This window comes from Mercenaria mercenaria, chromosome 17 (assembly GCF_021730395.1).
Source record: "Mercenaria mercenaria strain notata chromosome 17, MADL_Memer_1, whole genome shotgun sequence".
Taxonomy (NCBI): Eukaryota; Metazoa; Mollusca; class Bivalvia; order Venerida; family Veneridae; genus Mercenaria; species Mercenaria mercenaria.
Genome location: NC_069377.1, coordinates 43,644,537 through 43,665,535, shown reverse-complemented (window position 1 = coordinate 43,665,535; position 20,999 = coordinate 43,644,537). Strand labels below are relative to the sequence as shown.

General features: G+C 34.3%; 2 protein-coding genes across 3 annotated transcripts in view; one reads left to right on the top strand and one right to left on the bottom strand.

Annotated features, from left to right (window-relative positions):
• Nucleotides 1-2,064, bottom strand: part of LOC123536967 (tRNA wybutosine-synthesizing protein 2 homolog) — a 22,058-nt gene extending 19,994 nt beyond the window's left edge. Inside the window, exon 1 of the mRNA XM_045320489.2 lies at nt 1,906-2,064. Within this exon, the coding sequence (XP_045176424.2) occupies nt 1,906-1,955 (50 nt within the window). The 5' untranslated portion in view covers nt 1,956-2,064. The remainder of the gene's footprint in view (nt 1-1,905) is intronic.
• On the top strand, nt 2,045-20,999 carry LOC123536968 (gamma-secretase subunit Aph-1-like). 2 transcript variants are annotated; one of them, XM_045320491.2, is made up of 7 exons: nt 2,045-2,144; nt 6,905-7,032; nt 12,353-12,496; nt 13,523-13,617; nt 13,860-13,982; nt 15,202-15,329; nt 18,629-20,999. In XM_045320491.2, the coding sequence occupies exons 2-7, from the start codon at nt 6,920-6,922 to the stop codon at nt 18,803-18,805; spliced, it is 780 nt and encodes a 259-aa protein (XP_045176426.1). In that variant the 5' UTR covers nt 2,045-2,144; nt 6,905-6,919; the 3' UTR covers nt 18,806-20,999. The 2 variants fall into 2 exon arrangements, with proteins under 2 accessions (XP_045176426.1, XP_053384016.1); XM_053528041.1 differs by lacking the exon at nt 2,045-2,144 and adding an exon at nt 2,499-2,540.

Below are 20,999 nucleotides of genomic sequence, written 5' to 3'. Positions count from 1 at the left end.
ATACACAACATGTAACTGATGTTAGATTTAGATGTTTAGGAGAGTGAGGTTGGTAATTGACCAAGAAAAAGAAAAAATAACTTTCAAAGCTATATGCCTTTAATTAATAGCTATATGTACTTGCATGCAAAACTTTAACCAGGATTTTCTAAGTCCAAAAGGGGGCATAATTTGCCCAAAATGCAAGTCAGAGTTATGGGACTTGACCTAATGATGTTGGTATTTGACCCAGAAAAAGAAAAAATAAGTTTCAAAGCTAATGCCTTAAAGTAATAGCTATATGTACTTGCATGCAAAACTTTAACCAGGATTTTCTAAGTCCAAAAGGGGGCATAATTTGGCCAAAATGCAAGTCAGAGTTATGGGACTTGATGCTATCACCTAGTTTTATAACCCCAAAGACACATGTGAAGTTTCAATTCAATATCTGCATTAGTTTTGGAGATAGTAACTTGCATGTAAAACTTTAACCAGGATTTTCTAAGTCCAAAAGGGGCCAAAATACATGTCGGAGTTATGAGACTTGACGTAGTGATGTTGGTAATTGACCTAGAAAAAGAAAAAATAAGTTTCAAAGCTATATGCCTTTAAATGATAGCCATATGTACTTGCATGCAAAACTTTAACCAAAATGTGCTGCTAACGCCGACACCAGGGTGAGTAGAATAGCAAAGAATAGTCTAGCTAAAAATGATAAACTTTTGTATTTTATAATTCAGGTTAAACTGGGTACATATTCTTAGCTGTGTTAAAGTTTATAAATGTAATTCATGCAAAAATTAATAAACTTTAAATTTCCCCATTTACTAGATTACCTTTTGAACTTACAAAATTATTAGTTAAATGAAGTGACTGAGTATTCCCATTCTATCTAGAAATATTGATTCCTACTGGGTGGAGAGTATGAAGTTGGCAGATCCAAAAGAATTTCCTGTTGCATCTTATATTTGTATTATTTCTGGATCACAATGTATGAACCCATTGATTTGATATCGGACTATTGCTGTAGTGTAGTGTAGTCTTCAATGCAAAGAGGCATCCGTATATTGGATATGACTAAGGTTATCCTCATCTTTGGAGTTGTTTAGAATTCAGTTTCACTCTCTGTTCTGTGGCGCTATATTGTTAGTGCCCGCAGTAACTATCATGCTGGCGGAGCTAGAGGCAAGTGTAAGGTTGTTTAGACAGTTGCCAATGCTGGAGTTTCTCCAATACTCCAAGATGTGGAATTTGAAGTTGGAGTTGCTGCAAAGCAGGTCCCCAGGGCCCAAAATTAATGGGGTTGCTTCTAGTATGATTTGGCTGGGTGTGAGCCATGCAGGACATGCTCTTTTGCTGGTTAGACAACTATCCTGACCAGTTTTGTTCAGCAGTTGTGAATTTCTTCAGAGGACTTGACTGTAATGACTAGGCAAGTTTAGTTTGCATTAAGAAACTTACATGAAAAAGTGTTTCTTGTAAAAATTTGAAGTAACAAGTTGTTTAAATGAATAAATAATGTTACTGTAATGAAATGACTGTTTTAACAAAAATTTCATGGGTTTTCAACACTTAAGCTATATCCAGTCTTTTGACTCACCAAAAGACATTATTATTATACATTTTGTATTTTGTCTTTCAAACAGAGACTGTGTTCAGATCGAGAGAACATGTGTCTCAATCCAAGTGGAGTCTCCGACCTGTTGGTTAAATTAATATGTAATATCACAAAATTACAGTCATTTTTATTTCTTTTGATCATTATTTATTTGCTTTATCATCACAGCAAACCTTCAAAAACTGTAAAACATTAAACTATCCGGTACCTGTCTATCCGAAAATATTACATTATGTCAATCAAGTGTTCAGCCCAAAGCAGTCAGTGGGCAGTGCATGGTAGTGCATCAATACACTCAAATATAATACCTTAGTGTATCAACTGCATCAACAGAAGTTGTCACACAAAGAGATGGCATATTTTGTTGCTTTTATCTGTCAGTTCTTCGAAGATGTTGTTGTTGTAATTTTCAGACTGCTCTTCGTTTCCGACCATATCGTCTGCATATTTTCACCACATTCTCGTTAAAGCCAGTCTATAATACAATTTGACACACGGAAGTAAAACAAGTTAGGAAAAAACGTAAATATCTGTCAGATAAGATAATGTAAGTTGTTTGATTTATGTTAAAATATTTTGTTATTAATATTTCTAAACAGGTGATAAATGTTTTTGATTCATTCCATTTCCTTAGAATGAAGTGTCTATAGGGAACGTGATTTCGCGACTTCCTCGTTTTCAAACAATGACACTGCTAAGAGACACAAAGATGAAAGAACTCATTTTAAAGAAATTATCTGTCTGTTTCTAACATGATAGAAGGATTGATATAGCCATGGATTGAATCCGGAGACTGTTTGAACACGGACTACATGAGATGGTTATGTGTTCAAGTGAACAACTCTTCTGGGGAAAAATGAATTTTTATAATAATCAGCTGTAGTATACTGTGTATAGATGGAATCTGAAATGCCAGATGATTGTAGTGTCTGAACTGTCTTGTGTAAGGTGTAACATATTGCTTTGGATCAACATCTACATGATATTAAACCATTTCTGGTCTAGGAAAGTGGTATATTTACAGATTATCTGTAAATTTACAGATAATCTATAAATTTACAGATTTTTCGATCTATTAATTTACAGATTGTGTGTATGAAACATGGTGAAATTACATTTATTCCTAAAACCGCAGCTAGAAATTGATTGGTTTATTAACAGTATGCATAAAATAACATCATTTGTGAGTTTCAGCCATTTTTATTGACTTCGAGTTTTTGGCATTTTCAGAAAAAGCAGAGTCAACAGAAATGACTGAAAGTTACAATTGACCTTTATTTATGCATAATCAATTAATTTCAAGCTGCGATTTTGGGTCCAAATATGATTTTAGCAGTTTTCAAACATTTGGTCTGTAAATTTATACATGTAGATCGAAAAATCTGTGAATTTATAGATAATCTGTAAATTTACAGATAATCTGTAAATATACCACTTTCCTAGACCTGCATTTTGTGAAATAAAATTAGTCTGCTATATTGTCTTCTAAATTGCAATGTATTCCAATTTAAGTCTTTTATAATATTTGTGACTGTGCCCAGGGTCTTGCTAAAATTATTTGTTACAAATCTTGCAGCTTGTCTTTGAATGTTTTCTAGTTGGTAAGGATCCCATACACTACAACAATATTTTAAAGTTGGTCTTACAATAATATTTTAAGTAGCTGCCTTGGTAGAACTTTTAGAAGAATGTATGTTACTGTACGTTTTAAGAAACCTAAGCTGAGACTGACTAGCTTTATTAGAAACTTTATTTACATGAGGAGACCAAGATAAAGTTGATGATACTTCCATGCCTAAATAATGTCCCAACTTACTCTGCATATTATTTTTACTGTTTGGAAGTGGACTTAATTGAACTAAATATGTTTCAATAAACGAGTTATGTTTGACGTCATTGTTCATATGGGTGGTTTTCAAAATAATGAAGCAAAAGTGTGACATAGGGGTTGAAAATTCAAACTTATTTCTTATGGTGGTCACCTATTTTTTATGATAGCAAATACTTCAGATTTGAAGGAAATAACTTTGGGAAAGTGTTGAGAAATGCCAATCAGAAAATATTTCAGCCTTTAATTCGAAAGTTCAGTGAATTTCCAGTAAGGTGGGTGATAAATGTTGCATGGTTTTATGACAAGGAAATATGTATAACAGTAATTTTTTCAACATAAATGATAAGTAATGGGTGTATGTATATGGTTTGAAACTTATTTAATCATATGTTTATGGATATTGGTTTTTAAAATCACCATTTCTGCACAAATTTGACATGAAAATAAAACTTTACCTAGAAAAGTTGTTGCTGAATGCAAAATAACTATCATATAATTATAAAACCAACTTTTTTCTGACATGTTGCATGTTTATAAACCACATGCCAAATTTCAAGAATGTCCAGTAATTCTAATTTCTAGAATTGTCTACTCAAAATTGAGTTATTTTAAAGATGCACAGGGGACACATACTGAAGATCAGTGTAATACTCATCCATTATAAGTTTTCTATTCATAAAAAGACTACTGGTAATAAACTTTAGACAGATACTATCAAAAAAATAGTTTATTCCACAAAATAACTACAAAATTGAAAATTTTCACTACAAAAACATGAAAATTCAACAAAATGTAATGCTTTAAATGAAAAATAAGTGACTTTATACTTAACAAACACTTTGAAATCATTTAGTTTACATGAACTGCTTATTCATATTAGAAAAATGACAAAATACCATGCATGATAAAATGGAATAGTAAAATTCATACATACTTTATAATGTTACTAACAAGGGTGCACAGGGGACAAATTGTATCAAAATATTTATTTATAGAATATGTTCATGGTAAGTAAAATTCTTTTAACTACACAATATTTACTAAGTGAACATTTACGTATTTAGGTAAACTTAAGAGCTTAAGAAGCAATAAAATTATTGTTTCCACTTTTAAACTTTAAAATTGGCAACTTCGGAAAAAAATGCAAACAATGAATTTTTAATTGTCCAGGGTTTCTTATATAATGCTTTATTATCAAGTAATGCCTAAATTTTGCATACACACTGCTAAGAATATAGAAATGCCACCACAAATTACAGTAATGCTATGATAATTGATATATGTCCAAAAAAGGGTGCACAGGGGACATCACTTTTGGCTTTGTGAATGTTGAACAGTCAGTAATATGTGAAGTTGAAGGCTGCTTTTGTATCTGTTGTAACTCCCTTTCAAGCAAAATAAAGTAAAATCCCATTTTATTTAAAGAATAAAAGAAATCTGACACTTAACAACTGAAAAGGTGCACAGGGGACATTTTTAGGTGTATAGACATTCATCAAGTTTCTGAGAAAGTCCATTTATTAAAGAAAAAAATCATACTGTGTCTTCACAGCTGAAAGGATAAAGATCTTAGAAAAACATTAAGACTTTAGAAAAGTAATAGGGTTAGAAACTGTAGTGTTCAACATTTAAATTTAGTATTTTTTTCACTATTTTTCGTGAAAAGGGTTCCATCACAAGATGTGAAATATTGGTAACAATAAGATGTATATAATGAAAAGAAGTATTTTATTTAAATGTGCAGAGTTTAAGTTACACTAAAAAGCCAAAGCTGTAACAATAAAGCATGGTTTTAAAAAGTAAACCTCAGTTGAAAAGTATACTTCATGCAAAATGTCACACTTTTTTGGGTGCACAGGGGACAAAATTAGCTATATAGTTTAATATAACTTTAAAACTGCTTGAGCCATTAAGCTGAAATTGCACACATTTATTGAGTACATTGATTTGGATATATTTTGCTCCAAAACACATTCTAAAACTGAACTGAATTAAAGTAAGGGGAGAGAGAAGAAAAAGCTTCATTATTTTGAAAACCACCCATATCATTAACACAATTTATACATACTGGCTGTAAAACAGACAGTTACAATGGATTCTGACATGTATAAGATTTAAAGAAAGTGACAAATTCATTACGGGAGAATGATATTATACCAGAAAACTTAAACTTTTCATTTTTCTTACAGTTGGCAATTAATTGTTCTCAACAACTTTTAATTGGGCACATCTGTACACAAAAATGTATAGATCTCGTAACTGGATGTGGAAGTAACACACCACATACCAAAAATGTTCTGGATATCTGGATGACATGACCAGCAAATTTAACTAATGGAAGGCCTTCTATCCTCAGTCCAAGAAGCAGTGTGCATAATACAATTTAACACTCTTGCATTTCCAGAAGGCCTTCTTTAATGACATTCTGCTCAAGATATATGTAAGAAACAGAAAATTAAAAAGTCAGCAAGCAAAGGGTTTTTCAGGTGCTGAGATGGAGAAAAATTAATTGCTAAAATTAAAGCATTAAATGCACACTGTAAACACTAATCAGACAAAGTACCGCCAATATCAACCTTAAATAATCTACACCACATAACATTTAGATTCAGATATTGCAGATACCTTTTTTTTAAACAAAATGTCAAATACCATCACATAAAGTGATATTACTACTGATGTAAGCCTTTTTAAATTTAATAATGTCATATTTTATCAACATGTCGATAAAAGTTAAAACTGACAGAACTTTTTATTTGAATATTAGTGTTTTCTGTGTTTATAGTATAGACATTTATGTCCATATCTGTTCTGTTCAATTGCGATCCCCCATATGGATAATAGCTAAACCAAGTGCAAAGTACACTACATGTAGAAATATTTAAAAAACCTCAGTAAAGCAATCAAGTTTTCCAAAATCTTTGAGTTTAGTTGGAAAACATACTGGCCAGATCAATGTGCATACCATTATCAGCTAACTTGCAGATTAATATGTAACTACAAACATGTAAAAACATGTATACACTGTCAGGTGTTTTGTTTTACACATTCTGTTCAGTTTTTAATAGATTCCAGATTGCAAAATATAGAAAAGTATTTTGTAAAGTCAGAAACAAGGGGTAGTCTTTCTCATAGCTGAAGGTTTCTCCATTATAGATGAAGGTTTTCTGTTTGAAGTGTAAAATTGCCAAAAAATTACCAGTATCCTGAACAGTTCTAGAAGTTTTGACTAGCTTAAAAGATTAATATGGAGTGGAGGGTTTCAAGAGAATATTTGATGACAGGACTCAATATCCAATGGCAGTGGTTTTTTTCATGTTTTATTGATTTTTTTTTTTTGGAAAAAAAAAAGAGCAAAAATCTGCCTTTAAAATGGTTTTAGAGTTTTAATATCAACTTGGTTTTTGTGGAAATTCCACGTGACATCTCTGTTTTGCAGGACATATTTTCACTACATTCTGTTTAATATTTTGCAGAATCAAAGAAGCAGTATGACTTTGATGGAATTTTGCGGATGTACATTTATTGCCTTTGGTCCACCATTTGGTTTGTTTGTATTCACCATTGCCAGAGACCCTCTACGAGTCATTGTACTCATCACAAGGTAACAGATCACCTGTATATAGATCTATATTTATTTGGTAGGTCTCGTGAATTGCGACTGTTGGAGACAAGTGGAACTTTTAAATTTTTCAAGTGCTATGTCAGAGTAGAATATAAATATCCAGTTCTGGACATTTTTGTAAATTTCTTCTTGTAGATCTTTCATTAGGGTGTTTTCATATAATAAAGACAGTAATGTTTGGTCGAATTCCCCCAAATTTTCTTCAACTTTTATAGGTAAAGTTTAATAGATGTTTGTGATACATTTTGCACAGTATGCAATATTGCAGTGTTATAAATATCAGTTCAGAGAAAACAGTTCATTTAATTTTGTGGGTATCATGGAATTTTGTGGTTTTTGCCAACACTGCTAATTTTTAGGGATATTACTTCTTAGATAGCAACGTTTGAAATATATATATATACCGTAGAAGTGGGCAGATGTACGTTTGATCTATAGATTCATTCCGTAAAATACCTTAGAAGTTGGCAGATATACCCGTAGAAGTGGGCAGACTAATGGTACTGGAATTGAAAAGAATCTGCCCACATTTACGGAATGCTGTAAATATATATATATATTACTTTTAGTTTCTTATATTTCTTGAAGTTGTCTGAGACTCATAAAATCTTGTCATCTGCCTCCTCCCACATCCATCCTGTCAAAACATTTTTTTTCTTTTAGTTACTTGTGTTTTTTTAGCTCACCTGAGCACAAAGTGCTCAGGGTGAGGTATTGTGATCGCTCACCGTCCGGCGTCCGTCCGTCCACACTTTCCTTTAAACAACATCTCCTCCTAAACCAACAGGCCAATTTTGATGAAACTTCACAGGGATGTTCCTTGGATGGCCCCCTTTCAAAATTGTTCAAAGAATTGAATTCCATGCAGAACACTGGTTGCCATGGCAACCGAAAGGAAAAACTTTAAAAATCTTCTTCTCAAAAACCAGAAGCCCTAGAGCTTAGATATTTGGTGTGAAGCATTGCCTAGTGGACCTCTACCAAATTTGTTCAAATCATGACTCCGGGGTCAAAATTGACCCCACACCAGGGGTCACTTGATTTTACATAAGAAAATCTTAAAAAATCTTCTTCTCAAAAACCAGAAGCCTTAGAGCTTAGATATTTGACATGTAGCATTGCCTAGTGGACCTCTACTAAAATTGTTCAAATCATGACCCCGGGGTCAAAATTGACACCGCCCCAGGGGTCACTTGAATTTACATAGGAAAATCTTCAAAAAATTTCTAAAAATAAACCAGAAGGCCTAGAGCTTAGATATTTCACATGTAGCATTGCCTAGTGGACCTCTACAAAATTTTATCAAATCATGGCCCCCGGGGTCAAAATTGACCCCGCTCCAGGGGTCACTTGATTTTACATAGGAAAATATTTAAAAAATCTTCTTCTCAAAAACCAGAAGCCCTAGAGCTTAGATATTTGACATGTAGCATTGCCTAGTGGACCTCTACTAAAATTGTTCAAATTATGACCCGGGAGTCAAAATTGACCCCGCCCTAGGGGTCACTTGACTGTACATAGGAAAATCTTCAAAAGTTTTCTAAAAATAAACCAGAAGGCTTAGATATTTCACATGTAGCATTACCTAGTGGACCTCTACAAAATTTGTTCATATCATGACCCCCTGGGTCAAAATTGACCCCGCCCCAGGGGTCACTTAATTTTACATAGGAAAATCTTCAAAAATTTTCTTAAAATAAACTAGAAGGCCTAGAGACTAGATATTTCACATGTAGCATTGCCTAGTGGACCTCTACAAAATTTATTCAAACCTTGTCCCCCGGGGTCAAAATTGACTCCGCCCTAGGGGTCACTTGATTTTACATAGGAAAATCTTTAAAAAAAATTCTAAAAATAAACCAGAAAGCCTAGATCTTAGATATTTGACATGTAGCATTGCCTAGTTGACTTTTACAAAATTTATTCAAATCATGACCCCTGGGGTCAAATTGACCCTGCCCCATGGGGTTACTTGATTGTACATAGAAAAATCTTCAAAATTTTCTAAAAATAAACCAGAAGAGCTTAGATATTTGACATGTAGCATTGCCTAGTGGACCTCTACAAAAAGTTTTCAAATCTTGTTTTTAAAGTTACTTAAAGAAAATTTCAACTATATTTTCTCATAATTCTTTTGATTGATTTCTGTTATGATCTTTTGACCTTGAAGACTTGTCTTTAAGTGCAATGACAACAGGTGAGCGATATAGGGCCATCATGGCCCTCTTGTTTATATTTTGTTTCAGTTACTTAAGTTTCATTGAAAGAGCCACCCTTTCTTTAATATATTTCTTATTTTCACTTCATTCGGTTTCTCAGAATTATTTCATACTCAACCAAGTCCCACCCACCAAACATTCAACACTCAAAAATAACACCCTCCTGTTCAGAATGTGCTCTTGTTAAATGTTTGCAGGGAGTTCATTGTCTGCAGAAAACTCTTCTAATTTATGACAGTAAATGATATTTCAGATGTCACCTGTCTAATTGAATGAAGTATTTACTGTTTATTATATACCTATATAAATTCTGTAAAAATCGGCGTGTATTTCACAAGTAAATATGAACAGACAGAAAAAAAAACCCTATTGTACCTTTTGTACTGTATGTTACCTGACTACTTTCATTAATATGCATGTCCTGACATAGTTCTATAAATAGTGAACATAAAAATTTCACTAAGTTCCATTTTAACATATATAAATATTGAAGATTTCTTTTAATAACAAAACACCAAACCAAAAAATGGAGGTATATAATAAAAGGGTTATTAAAACAGTAGCTAGATCTTGGATTTTGTATTGGCTCTCGTGGATTTTGCAGTGTTGGATCACACTCGGTGCTTGCGCGCCTCGTGGAATCCGATATTGCAAAGATCCACTCGAGCTGAATACAGCATTCGAGATCAAGATACTATTGTAATAACCCTTTTTAGCTCGACTATTCGAAGAATAGTCTAGCTATTCTACTCACCCTGGCGTCGGCGTCGGCGTCGGCGTCACACTTTGGTTAAGTTTTTGCATGCAAGTACATACAGCTATCATTTAAAGGCATATAGCTTTGAAACTTATTTATTCTTTTTCTAGGTCAATTACCAACCTCACTGGGTCAAGTTCCATAACTCTAACATGTATTTTGAGCAAATTATGCCCCCTTTTGGACTTAGAAAATTCTGGTTAAAGTTTTACATGCAAGTTACTATCTCCAAAACTAATGCAGATATTGAATTGAAACTTCACATGTGTCTTCGGGGTTATAAAACTAGTTGATAGCACCAAGTCCCATAACTCTGACCTTCATTTTGGGCAAATTATGCCCCCTTTTGGACTTAGATAATTCTGGTTAAAGTTTTGCGTGCAAGTACATACAGCTATTACTAAAAGGCATATAGATTTGAAACTTATTTTTTCTTTTTCTAGATCAATTACCTACCTCACTGGGTCAAGTCCCATAACTCTGACATGTATTTTGGCCAAATTATGCCCCCTTTTGGACTTAGAAAATTCTGGTTAAAGTTTTGCGTGCAAGTACATACAGCTATTACTAGAAGGCATATAGATTTGAAACTTATTTTTTCTTTTTCTAGATCAATTACCTACCTCACTGGGTCAAGTCCCATAACTCTGACATGTATTTTTGGCAAATTATGCCCCCTTTTGGACTTAGAAAAAATCCTGGTTAAAGTTTTACATGCAAGTAACTATCTCAAAACTACTACAGATATTAAATTGAAACTTCACATGTGTCTTCGGGGTTATAGAACTAGTTGATAGCACCAAGTCCCATAACTCTGACATGTATTTTGGGCAAATTATGCCCCCTTATGGACTTAGAAAATCCTGGTTAAAGTTTTGCGTGCAAGTACATACAGCTATTACCAAAAGGCATATAGCTTTGAAACTTATTTATTCTTTTTCTAGGTCAATTACCAGCCTCACTTGGTCAAGTTCCATAGCTCTTAACATGTATTTTGAGCAAATTATGTCCCCTTTTGGACTTAGAAAATTCTGGTTAAAGTTTTACATGCAAGTTACTATCCCCAAAACTAATGCAGATATTGAATTGAAACTTAACATGTTTCTTCGGGGTTATAAAACTAGTTGATAACATCAAGTCCCATAACTCTGATATCTATTTTGTTCAAATTATGTCCCCCTTTCGAACTTAAAACTCTTTTGATATTTAACATTTTGGGTAATAATTTCCTGCTTCTGTGACAATATTTCGAATAGTCGAGCTTGGCTGTCTTACGGACAGCTCTTGTTTATTGACAATTGTTAGATTTGATATCAATACCGTCTTGTCACAGAAAACAACATGAATATTGGTTTGTTGAATGAAATACTTGATTTTGAAAGAGAGAACAAAAAATCTAGTTTGTGTTAGAAGATGTTATCATTAAATTCTTTCATACTGTTATCAACCTTAAAGGCTGGCTTTAAAGTTAAATAGAAGAAAACCTCAAGACTCTTGTATCAATTAATGTTTTTAATAACTGAAACTGAAACTGGAAACTGGTTTATTTGCTTAAACGCCTATTTCTACATTTAAAACATATTCAATGGCGTTTTACAATACAAGTTGAAATAAAATATTAAATATAAAATATTTTAAATAAGATTAATTAAAACGAATCAAAATAGCAATTATCAATTTAAAGTCAATGATAATACTATATTTTAAAATATTACTAACATATAATTATCACAGACAAACATTAAATTTCTATCACTGTCACCATGATGATGTATATGGAAGACATTTTGATGTCAACTCAAATAGTGATACATGTCGCACATTACCGTTTTTTTCTAATGTATGCGATAGTAAATGCATAACAATGGAAAACAGTTACGATTTAAATCAAAATGTAAGAAATAATTTGAATTCTAGTGATACGCCCGCGCCGCGATCGGAAAGGTCAAATTGTAGAACACCGGGTACAAATGAAAATTCACATAAAAGTTCAAAAAATGATGTAACTGTTGAACATACTTCTTTGAAAATCATATCATTAAATGTATGTGGATTAAAATCGAAAGTGTATACACCAGAATTTATTGAGTTACTGCAAAGGTATAATATTATAGGTTTGCAAGAAACAAAACTAGATAATTTGGATTACATTGACGTTGAGAATTTTGATTTTTACCGCAAGTGTAGAAAAGATATAGTTAGAAATGGACGGAAGTCAGGCGGACTCGCGTTACTTGTTAATAAAGACGTATCAAAATTTGTAAAAGTGATAGAAACAGATTGTAAACTTGTTTTATGGTTTAGTATTTCTAATATTTTTCAGTGGATTCTTTTGGCTATTGTCTCTGCTACTTTCGTCAATATTATGGTACGCAGTGGTTCCGTTAAGAGATAAACTAGCGTTTGGTTTGGTATTCTCAGTTATATTCCAGGAACTATTCAGGTTCTTCTTCTACAAACTGCTGAGGTAAGTTTCTAAGAGAAAAATGAAGTCACCTGTCTGTTTAAGATTAATGTATATCTCATGTTAGGAGGCCATGTTGACAGGAGAGTTTAATTCAGTGTAATTCCTGGAAAAAATACCAACAAACAACTTTACAACAAAAGAAAGTTTCATTTTGATGGTTTCCAGTTTAAAGGGGTGATTTTAGATGAAATGAACTTATTTCCAACTGAGATAATTGACAATTTTGTGGGATTAGTACTATTCAAGGGTTAGAAAGGTTCCTTGTTAGAGAACTTCCATTTAGAGAGGTTCCACTTTAGAGAAGTTCCACTTTAGAGAGGTTCCACTTAAAAGGGGTTCCACTTAATCTGAGAGCTTCCACTTTAAGATAGGTTTCACTTAAAAGGGGTTCCACTTAATCTGAGAGCTTCCACTTTAGAGAGGTTTCACTTAAAAGGGGTTCCACTTAATCTGAGAGCTTCCACTTTAGAGAGGTTTCACTTAAAAGGGGTTCCACTTAATCTGAGAGCTTCCACTTTAGAGAGGTTTCACTAAAGAGAGGTTTGTCTGTATTATTTTGAAAGTCTGATACATAGACTGATAATGGTTTATCACAGGACATTAGATAGTCGCGCCTCCATTCACTGGTTTCCTTCAACTTGATAGCCATTTAACTTTTATGCATGTTTGTTTTGAAGACTATCACAAAATACACAACAGTTGTACAGCACTTCATGAATTAAATTATTTTATTATGGTGTGTTATCTACCTGCTCATGAATTAATTGAATTCTAATCTCGCAATACATACACAGTCTGTACTGGAAGTAACAAGAAACAGATGTGGCGGAAATGATATTATGAATTGATTGAACTTTCTATATTTAATCAAAAGTGTTAACTCATAGATACCAGTGATGCAATGATTTTTGGTCAACTGTAGCAATGGTAAAAGCCGAAAATACTTTATAGACATTTTGCTTGTGTTAGTTGATTTTTACAAATATGTCTTATGCTTTACAAGTCAACTGCTTTATTATATGACAGAAAAGCAGATGAAGGGCTACAAAAAGTCAGTCAGCAGGGACAAGATCAACATGTTACACCTAAAGACATTTCAAATAAACACATCATGGCCTATGGTGAGTATAGATTTATTTATCCTCACATCACAATCAATACCAGCTAATCAAAATAGCTTGATGTGTCTGTCAGATATACAAAGGGCTTCCCCACAAAAATTATAAGTATGACCGCTTCATGCTTAAAATCAGGAATCATTTTCAGTTTTAGAACTGATGAGTGAACTGTGTTATATTTTAGAGTAAGAATTCCTTATATTTTGTGATGGAGTTTTACTCAGTAAGACTGTATTATATTTCAGTGTCTGGTCTTGGCTTTGGTATACTCAGTGGAGCTTTTTCGCTGGTCAATGTTCTAGCAGATATGGTAGGGCCAGGAACTATAGGTATCCATGGTGATTCCGAATATTTCTTCCTAGCTTCAGGTAAATATATTGCTTACATTTAGATGAAGAAATGGGGCCAGTAAACAAAATTCTGAACTTCTGTACTATATTAGCTTTCATGATCTCTGTTAATATCAAATAAATCAGCAGTGACTTTCACAAGCCTTTTTGACAGGCCCGGACTGTAAAAATTTCACATGCAGGGTGGATTTATTCAAGCAACGTAAGGACAGTGTTCTGTTACGGCAGGACATCTGGGTATACTGTAGAACCAACATATTATACTACCAGTGTATATTTGTGTAGCTTAGATATAATGCACAAACTGAAGATTAAATTTCAGGTTTTTTTTGTCATATATTTGATAACCTCTTAAACATATTTTTCAGCAGAAATATTTTCATTCTAAACAAAAAAATTAATGCCTGCCTATATTTTTAAAGTGGGAGTAGGTTATTTGTGCAGGATTGCAGGTTGACCTGCACTGAACTAGGGATTATGTTGAAAATATGCATGGATATTTTTAAACATAGTGCTTATCATTCAAATATTGTGAGCCAGTAAAATTTCAAACAGAATGTAATACTACCCTTTTTGATTAAATGTGAAAAGCATAACCACTTGAAACTGAGCCGTTGTTTTGATCTGTACAGAGGGTTTTAAATAAAATAGGTCTTAAATCTTTTAACACCAGTCAGCGAAATCTCACTGAATCGCAAATACTCTTGTTTTCAATGAAGATGTTCGCTTCATACTTTACAAGCATGTAGGTGTTTAATAAATTGGAGGGGCCTCCATGGCCAATAGGTTACGATTGCTGACTTCAGATCACTTGCTCCTCAACGATGTGGGTTCGAGTCTCACTCGGGGCATTGAATTTTTCATGTGAAGAAGCCATCCAGCTGGCTTACGGAAGGTCGATGGTTCTACCCAGGTACCAGCTTGTGATGAAATAATGCCCGGTGAGGCATCTTGGGTCTTTTCTACACCATCAAGCTGGAAAGTCGCCATATGACCTATAATTGTGTCGGTGCAACGTTAAACCCAACAAAAAAAGTTCAGAAGAAAACAGCTATTTATGATTCTGTTTGTTTTGTATTTTTTTGGCCCCAAAAAAGTTCATTCTACTATCATATAGCCTCTAAACCACAAACAACTTAAAATTTAATTTTTCCAGGTGTTCAATGTAGAGTGAGCCCACTGTACATTTTTAATTCACTTTTCCTCTTAAGTTATACATGTATATCTTGTATTTCAGCATTCCTCACATTATGTTTTGTGTTACTGCATACATTCTGGGGAATCGTGTTCTTCAATGCCTTTGACAAGAAGCAGTATATATATGTAGTTCTAGTTGTTGCCTCACATATGCTCGTGTCATGCCTTGTAAGTATGCATATAGTCTACGTGTTACATTCATTTTGTCCCTTTTAGGTCTGTTAGAAGGACTTCATATAAGACCTAGACATGGAACTGTTTTAACACATATTTTTATCTCACCGTAGCACGAAGTGCTTGGGTGAGCTATTGTGATCGCTCACAGTCCGGTGTCCGTCCACACTTCCTTCATACAACATCTCCTCTGAAACCATTTGGTGGAAATTGATGAAACGGCCTGGATGTTCCTTGGGTGGTCCTCTCTTTCAAAGTTATTCAAATGGTTCCCCTTGGTTGCACATAGGGGCCTCCAGAGCTTATATAGAAAAATCTTCTAACAACATCTCCTCTTAAATCGCTGGTTCAATTTCAAAATAAATTCACACAAATGGTCCTTGTGCCACCCTCTGCCAAGAGGGTTCAGATTATTCTGATTCCCCAAAACACATGGCCACCAGGGGGCGTGGTCACTTTTTCCTATATGTATATAGTAGAAACTTTAAAAATCTTCATGTATGAAACTGCTGGCCCGATTTTGAAATAATTTCACATAAATGGTCCTTGTGTGACCCTCTGCCAAGATTGTTCAGATTATTTTGATTTGTTTGGCCATTTTTTCCCTAAATGTATATATTGGAAACTTATGAAATATTATTGTCAGAAACAGCAGGTCCTTTAAGAAGATTGTACAAATTATTCTCTTTCATCGAAAACATCCAGGTGGAACGATAATAGGGCCATGCCTATTGCTCCTACTTGGTTTATTTGAATTAACGTTAACATGAACGATATAGACCTGTGAAAATATATTGCTGAATATATACTTTAGCTCGACTATTCATAGAATAGTGAGCTATTGGACTCGCCCGTGTGTCGGCGTCCCGATTTGGTTAAGTTTTTGTATGTAACCTGGTATCTCAGTAAGCACTTTTGAGAATGTATTGAAACTTCACACACTTATTCACTGTGATAAACTGACTTACATTGCACAGGTTACATAACTCTATTTTCCTTTTTCACAAAATTACTCCCCTTTTTCGACTTAGAAAGTTTTGGTTAAGGTTTTGTATGTAAGCTGGTATCTCAGTACTCACTGATGGGAATGGATTGAAACTTCACATACTTGTTCACTGTCATGATCTGACATGCACGAAGCAGGTCCCATAACTCTACTTTGTTTTATTTTTCATAATTATGCCCCTTTTTCGACTTAGCAGTTTTTGGTTAAGTTTTTGTATGTAAGCTGGTATCTCAGTATCCACTAATGGGAATGGATTGAAACTATACACACTTGTTAACTGTCATGATCTAACATGCACTGTGCAGGTCCCATAACTCTACTTTGCCTTTTTTCAAAATAATGCCCTTTTTCGACTTAGCAGTTTTTGGTTAAGCTTTTGTATGTAAGCCGTGTCTCAGTATCCACTAATGGAATGGATTGAAACTTCACACACTTGTCCACTGTCATGAGCTGATAAGCACTGTGCAGGTTCCATAAGCCTGTTTTGCATTTTTACAAAATTACGCCCCTTTTTCGACTTTTGTATTCATTCAATTGACAAGGCTGTTGAATAGTCGAGCGTTGCTGTCCTCCGACAGCTCTTGTTCAGTAAAAATATCCAATACACTTTTTCATGGTATAGAACTACAACATAGGCGCAAATTATTTATGAACTATAACCATTGGAAAGATGTGAAATGAAAAGTATAATTATGCATTCTTTAAAAAACATATTTTGAAAATGCATAATTTTGTGGGCACAAAATTTCATGGTTATACTGAAAAAGCTACCGTATTTTGATTGTTTATAAATTTTTGGATTCATATAATGAAAGCAAATTTCTTTGGTTTGTTAGGAATTCATTTTGACATGTGGGTTTAATCAGCAGGGCAATCCACTAAAATTAATCACCAATGCATGTTTTAAAATGATTTCACAGTACTTTATTTTAATGCATTAAAACCAATTCTCATATGCTTGTCTCTGTTAAAACACTCTTATGCTAGAATGATGTCACATTAACGTGCGGTGACATCAAAGTTTTTGTTGCGACCAAGAAAGAGCGCTTCAATATTTTATCTGCTGTTATAGATTAAGGGCATATTAAAATCAAAATAATTTATAGCAAAACCATGTTTTAACACCATTTATACACTCGGGTGGTAATACGTTGTACAAATAAATTCACTCGGACTGCGCCCTCATGAAATTATTACGCCCGACGTATAACCACCCATTGTGCATAAATAGTGTTAAAATACTCTTTTGCTTAAATTATTTCTTAAATAACCCTGCATTTTTCAGTATCTAATGTAACATGTGTAAAGTTTTTTTTTATAGTACGTGAAGTGCAATTTCACAACTGCTTCTTAGAATTATATTTATTTAATGACCAACTTTTTAATATATAGATAGAAATAGGTTTTTAATCCCCTGGTCTCCATCCGTCCTTCTGTCCTTCCTTCCTTCCGTAACATTTTGTGTCCGCTCTGTATCTCCTAAACCCCTTGAAGGATTTTCATGAAACTTGGGTCAAATGATTACCTCATCAAGACGATGTGCAGAACCCATGAGTCAGCTGTGTCGGCTCAAGGTCAAGGTCACAACTGAAGGTTAAAGGTTTGAGCCTTTCATTTCGTGTCTGCTCTGTATCTCCTAAACACCTTGAAGGATAATCATGAAACTTGGATCAAATGATCTTTTCATCAAGACGATGTGCAGAACTCATGAGTCAGCCATGTCGGCTCAAGGTCAAGGGGTCATAGGTTTGAGCCTTCCATTTTGTGTCCGCTTTGTATGTCCAAATTCCCTTGAAGGATTCATATGAAACCTGGGATGATGTGCAGAACTCATGAGTCAGCCATGCAGGCTCAAGGTCAAGGTCACAACTTGGGGTCAAAGGTTTGAGCCTTCCATTTTATGTCCACTCTGTGTCTCATAAACCCCTTGAAGGAATTTCATCAAACTTGGGTCAAATGATCATCTCATCAAGAACTCATGAGTCAGCCATGTCAACTCAAGGTCAAGGTCACAACTCAAGGCCAAAGGTTTGAGCTCTGTATCTCCTAAACCCCTTAAAGGATTTTCATGAAACTTGGGTCAAATGATCACCTAACCAGGACGATTTGCAGAATTCATGGGTCAGCCATGTCAGTTTAAGGTCAAGGTCACAGCTCAAGGTCAAAGGTTTACCCTTTCACTATCCATAACATTGGCGGGGGATTTAGCTGTCTTTCAGACTGTCTTGTATTGAATGGACATATATTCATTGAAATATTTGCTTATTCAATTTTGTTTTCTTTGCAGAGTTTATTAAACCAACGAGGAGCAGAAAACTCACAGAACTATTTAGGCAGTATTATTCCATCATATATCATCATGTTAATCATGGCAGTGGTTGCCTTCTACAAAGCAGGAGGATCTTTATCAAACCTAAAGGCAGCAATGACATGCCATAGTACCACTAGATATGCTGTAGACTAACCAGATTGCATTCGTTTTTATTCCGTCAGATGTTTCAACAAGTGAAGGGCCTGTATTAAACAAAACAAACTTTCTGACGAAGCTGGAGTATGTCTGTGAAATTTGGAATAGAAATAGAAACAAATTTTCTTGCTCCCGTCTTCCTGCTCAATTTGGTCAAGGTAGACAGAATCCTGACTTTGATTTTTTTCAATCATATTGTAACTTTAAAAAAAAAAAAAAAAAAAGATTGTCAGAACGTCGCACCAACACAATTATAGGTAATATGGCCACTTTCCAGCTTTGATGTTAGAGGAAGACCCAGTCCCCCCTCCGTGCATTATTTCATCATGGGTGGGCACCATGGTAAAACCTCTGACCTTCTGTAAGTCAGCTGGATGGCTTCCTTACATAAAGAACTCAATGCCCTGAATGAGGCTCAAACCCACATCAGTGTGGGGCAAGTGATATCGAATAAATTGTTAAAAGTTTTTATATAACATAATCAAAGGGAGTAGGTTATCCACCTTGGTCAGATTGAGCAGGGTTGGGGAATTTTGTTCGTTGGCGGGATCTGTTTTGTTTGGAAAACACAGATCACCTGACTTTTGTACAGACTACATTTGAGCCGCGCCATGAGAAAAACAACATAGTGGGTTTGCGACCAGCATGAATCCAGACCAGCCTGTGCATCTGCGCTGTCTGCTCAGGATCCATGCTGTTCGCTAACGGTTTCTTTAATTGCAGTAGGCTTTAAAAGTGAACAGCTGGTCACAAACCCACTATGTTGTTTTTCTCATGGCACGGCTCTTTTAATCTTAAGTGTTGCCAATAATAATGACTTGTATATTTATTTTTTGTACATAATTGGACCATGTAAAATAAGGCAGTAACACAATTTTTGTGTTAGAAATAAATTTTCAGATACATTTATATCAATAATATTTAGAAGTCTTTGTTAAGACAGAACACCAAAACTACATCACACCAAAAGACACATTGTTGTCAGGTGATGTTACATGATAAAGTGAAATCCCTCTAAAACAAGACTCCTAAAAAGTTGAAACCTCTCGCAACTGGACAATTGTGTTGGTCAGAGATAAAATGAATCTACCACACTCCTGAGCTGTGAACAAGGAAATCCCAAAAACTTAAGGCGGTTCTACCTAGTTTTTGATCGTATTAAACCAAGGTTAGGACTTCTTTATTACCACACCTTAACTGGCATGGTACATTTATTTTTTCACAGTTTCCACTATTTTTTGTAACTTTTTATGGGAAACATTACTAGACTGTAAGTGTTACACATTATTTTGATTTTTCTAAATACTGCAGGTATCTGACACTGTATGATAGATTTTGTGGATCTTAGCATCAATATGGCATAGATTATGAAACCAGACTATAAAAATATAGCATAATTAAGAAGTTTCTAACCAATGTGAGACAAATGATTGGATAAGATTATAATTCTACATCATTCTGTATTTTATAATGAATATGCCCTTTCCTCGTTTTTTTCGAACCCCTTATAACGAAAGCTTTTTTGCCAAACAAACTAAACAATTTACCAGAAAGAACAGTTCTTAGAAATGCAGTCAATGATCAGTCAAAGCTTTTACATGACAACCCTCACCCTCTCAAACAGCCAGAGGCTTTCTTGTTGAACTGACACCTGTGATCACTTGTGCTACCGTATTTTCTGAAAGGACAACTTTCTGTTGAAAATTGAGAACAGATATAGATTTGATACTGTACAATAAAAAGAAATTATCATAAGAGGTCACTGTTTCCTGTAATGAGATCATAAATTAACCCTCTGATTTTACCATAAATGAGCAAATAATGTGCCAAAATCTTCAGTCGTGTATACAGTCAAACTTTGTTAACTCGGACTCTGATAATTCAGATACCAACCTTCTCACGAACTCGTCATCAGGTCCCGGAAAAATCCCTGTATAATGAATCTTGTTTGATAACTTGAACAACCGATCACTCGATCAAATTTTGCTGGTCCCTCGAGTTTGAGTTAACAAAGTCCGACTGTATTTTGTTTTCAATGAGAAGGCTCAGATTTATGAGAAAGAGGCATACTCTGTCTCAGAGGTGAGAAAAGTTTCTTTCTGTTAAGAATACCTTCTGTTAACATGAAACCATTTCAGATTGAACTTTTCCTTGGATCTGAATCTATTTCCTTTAGAGGGGTAACACTATA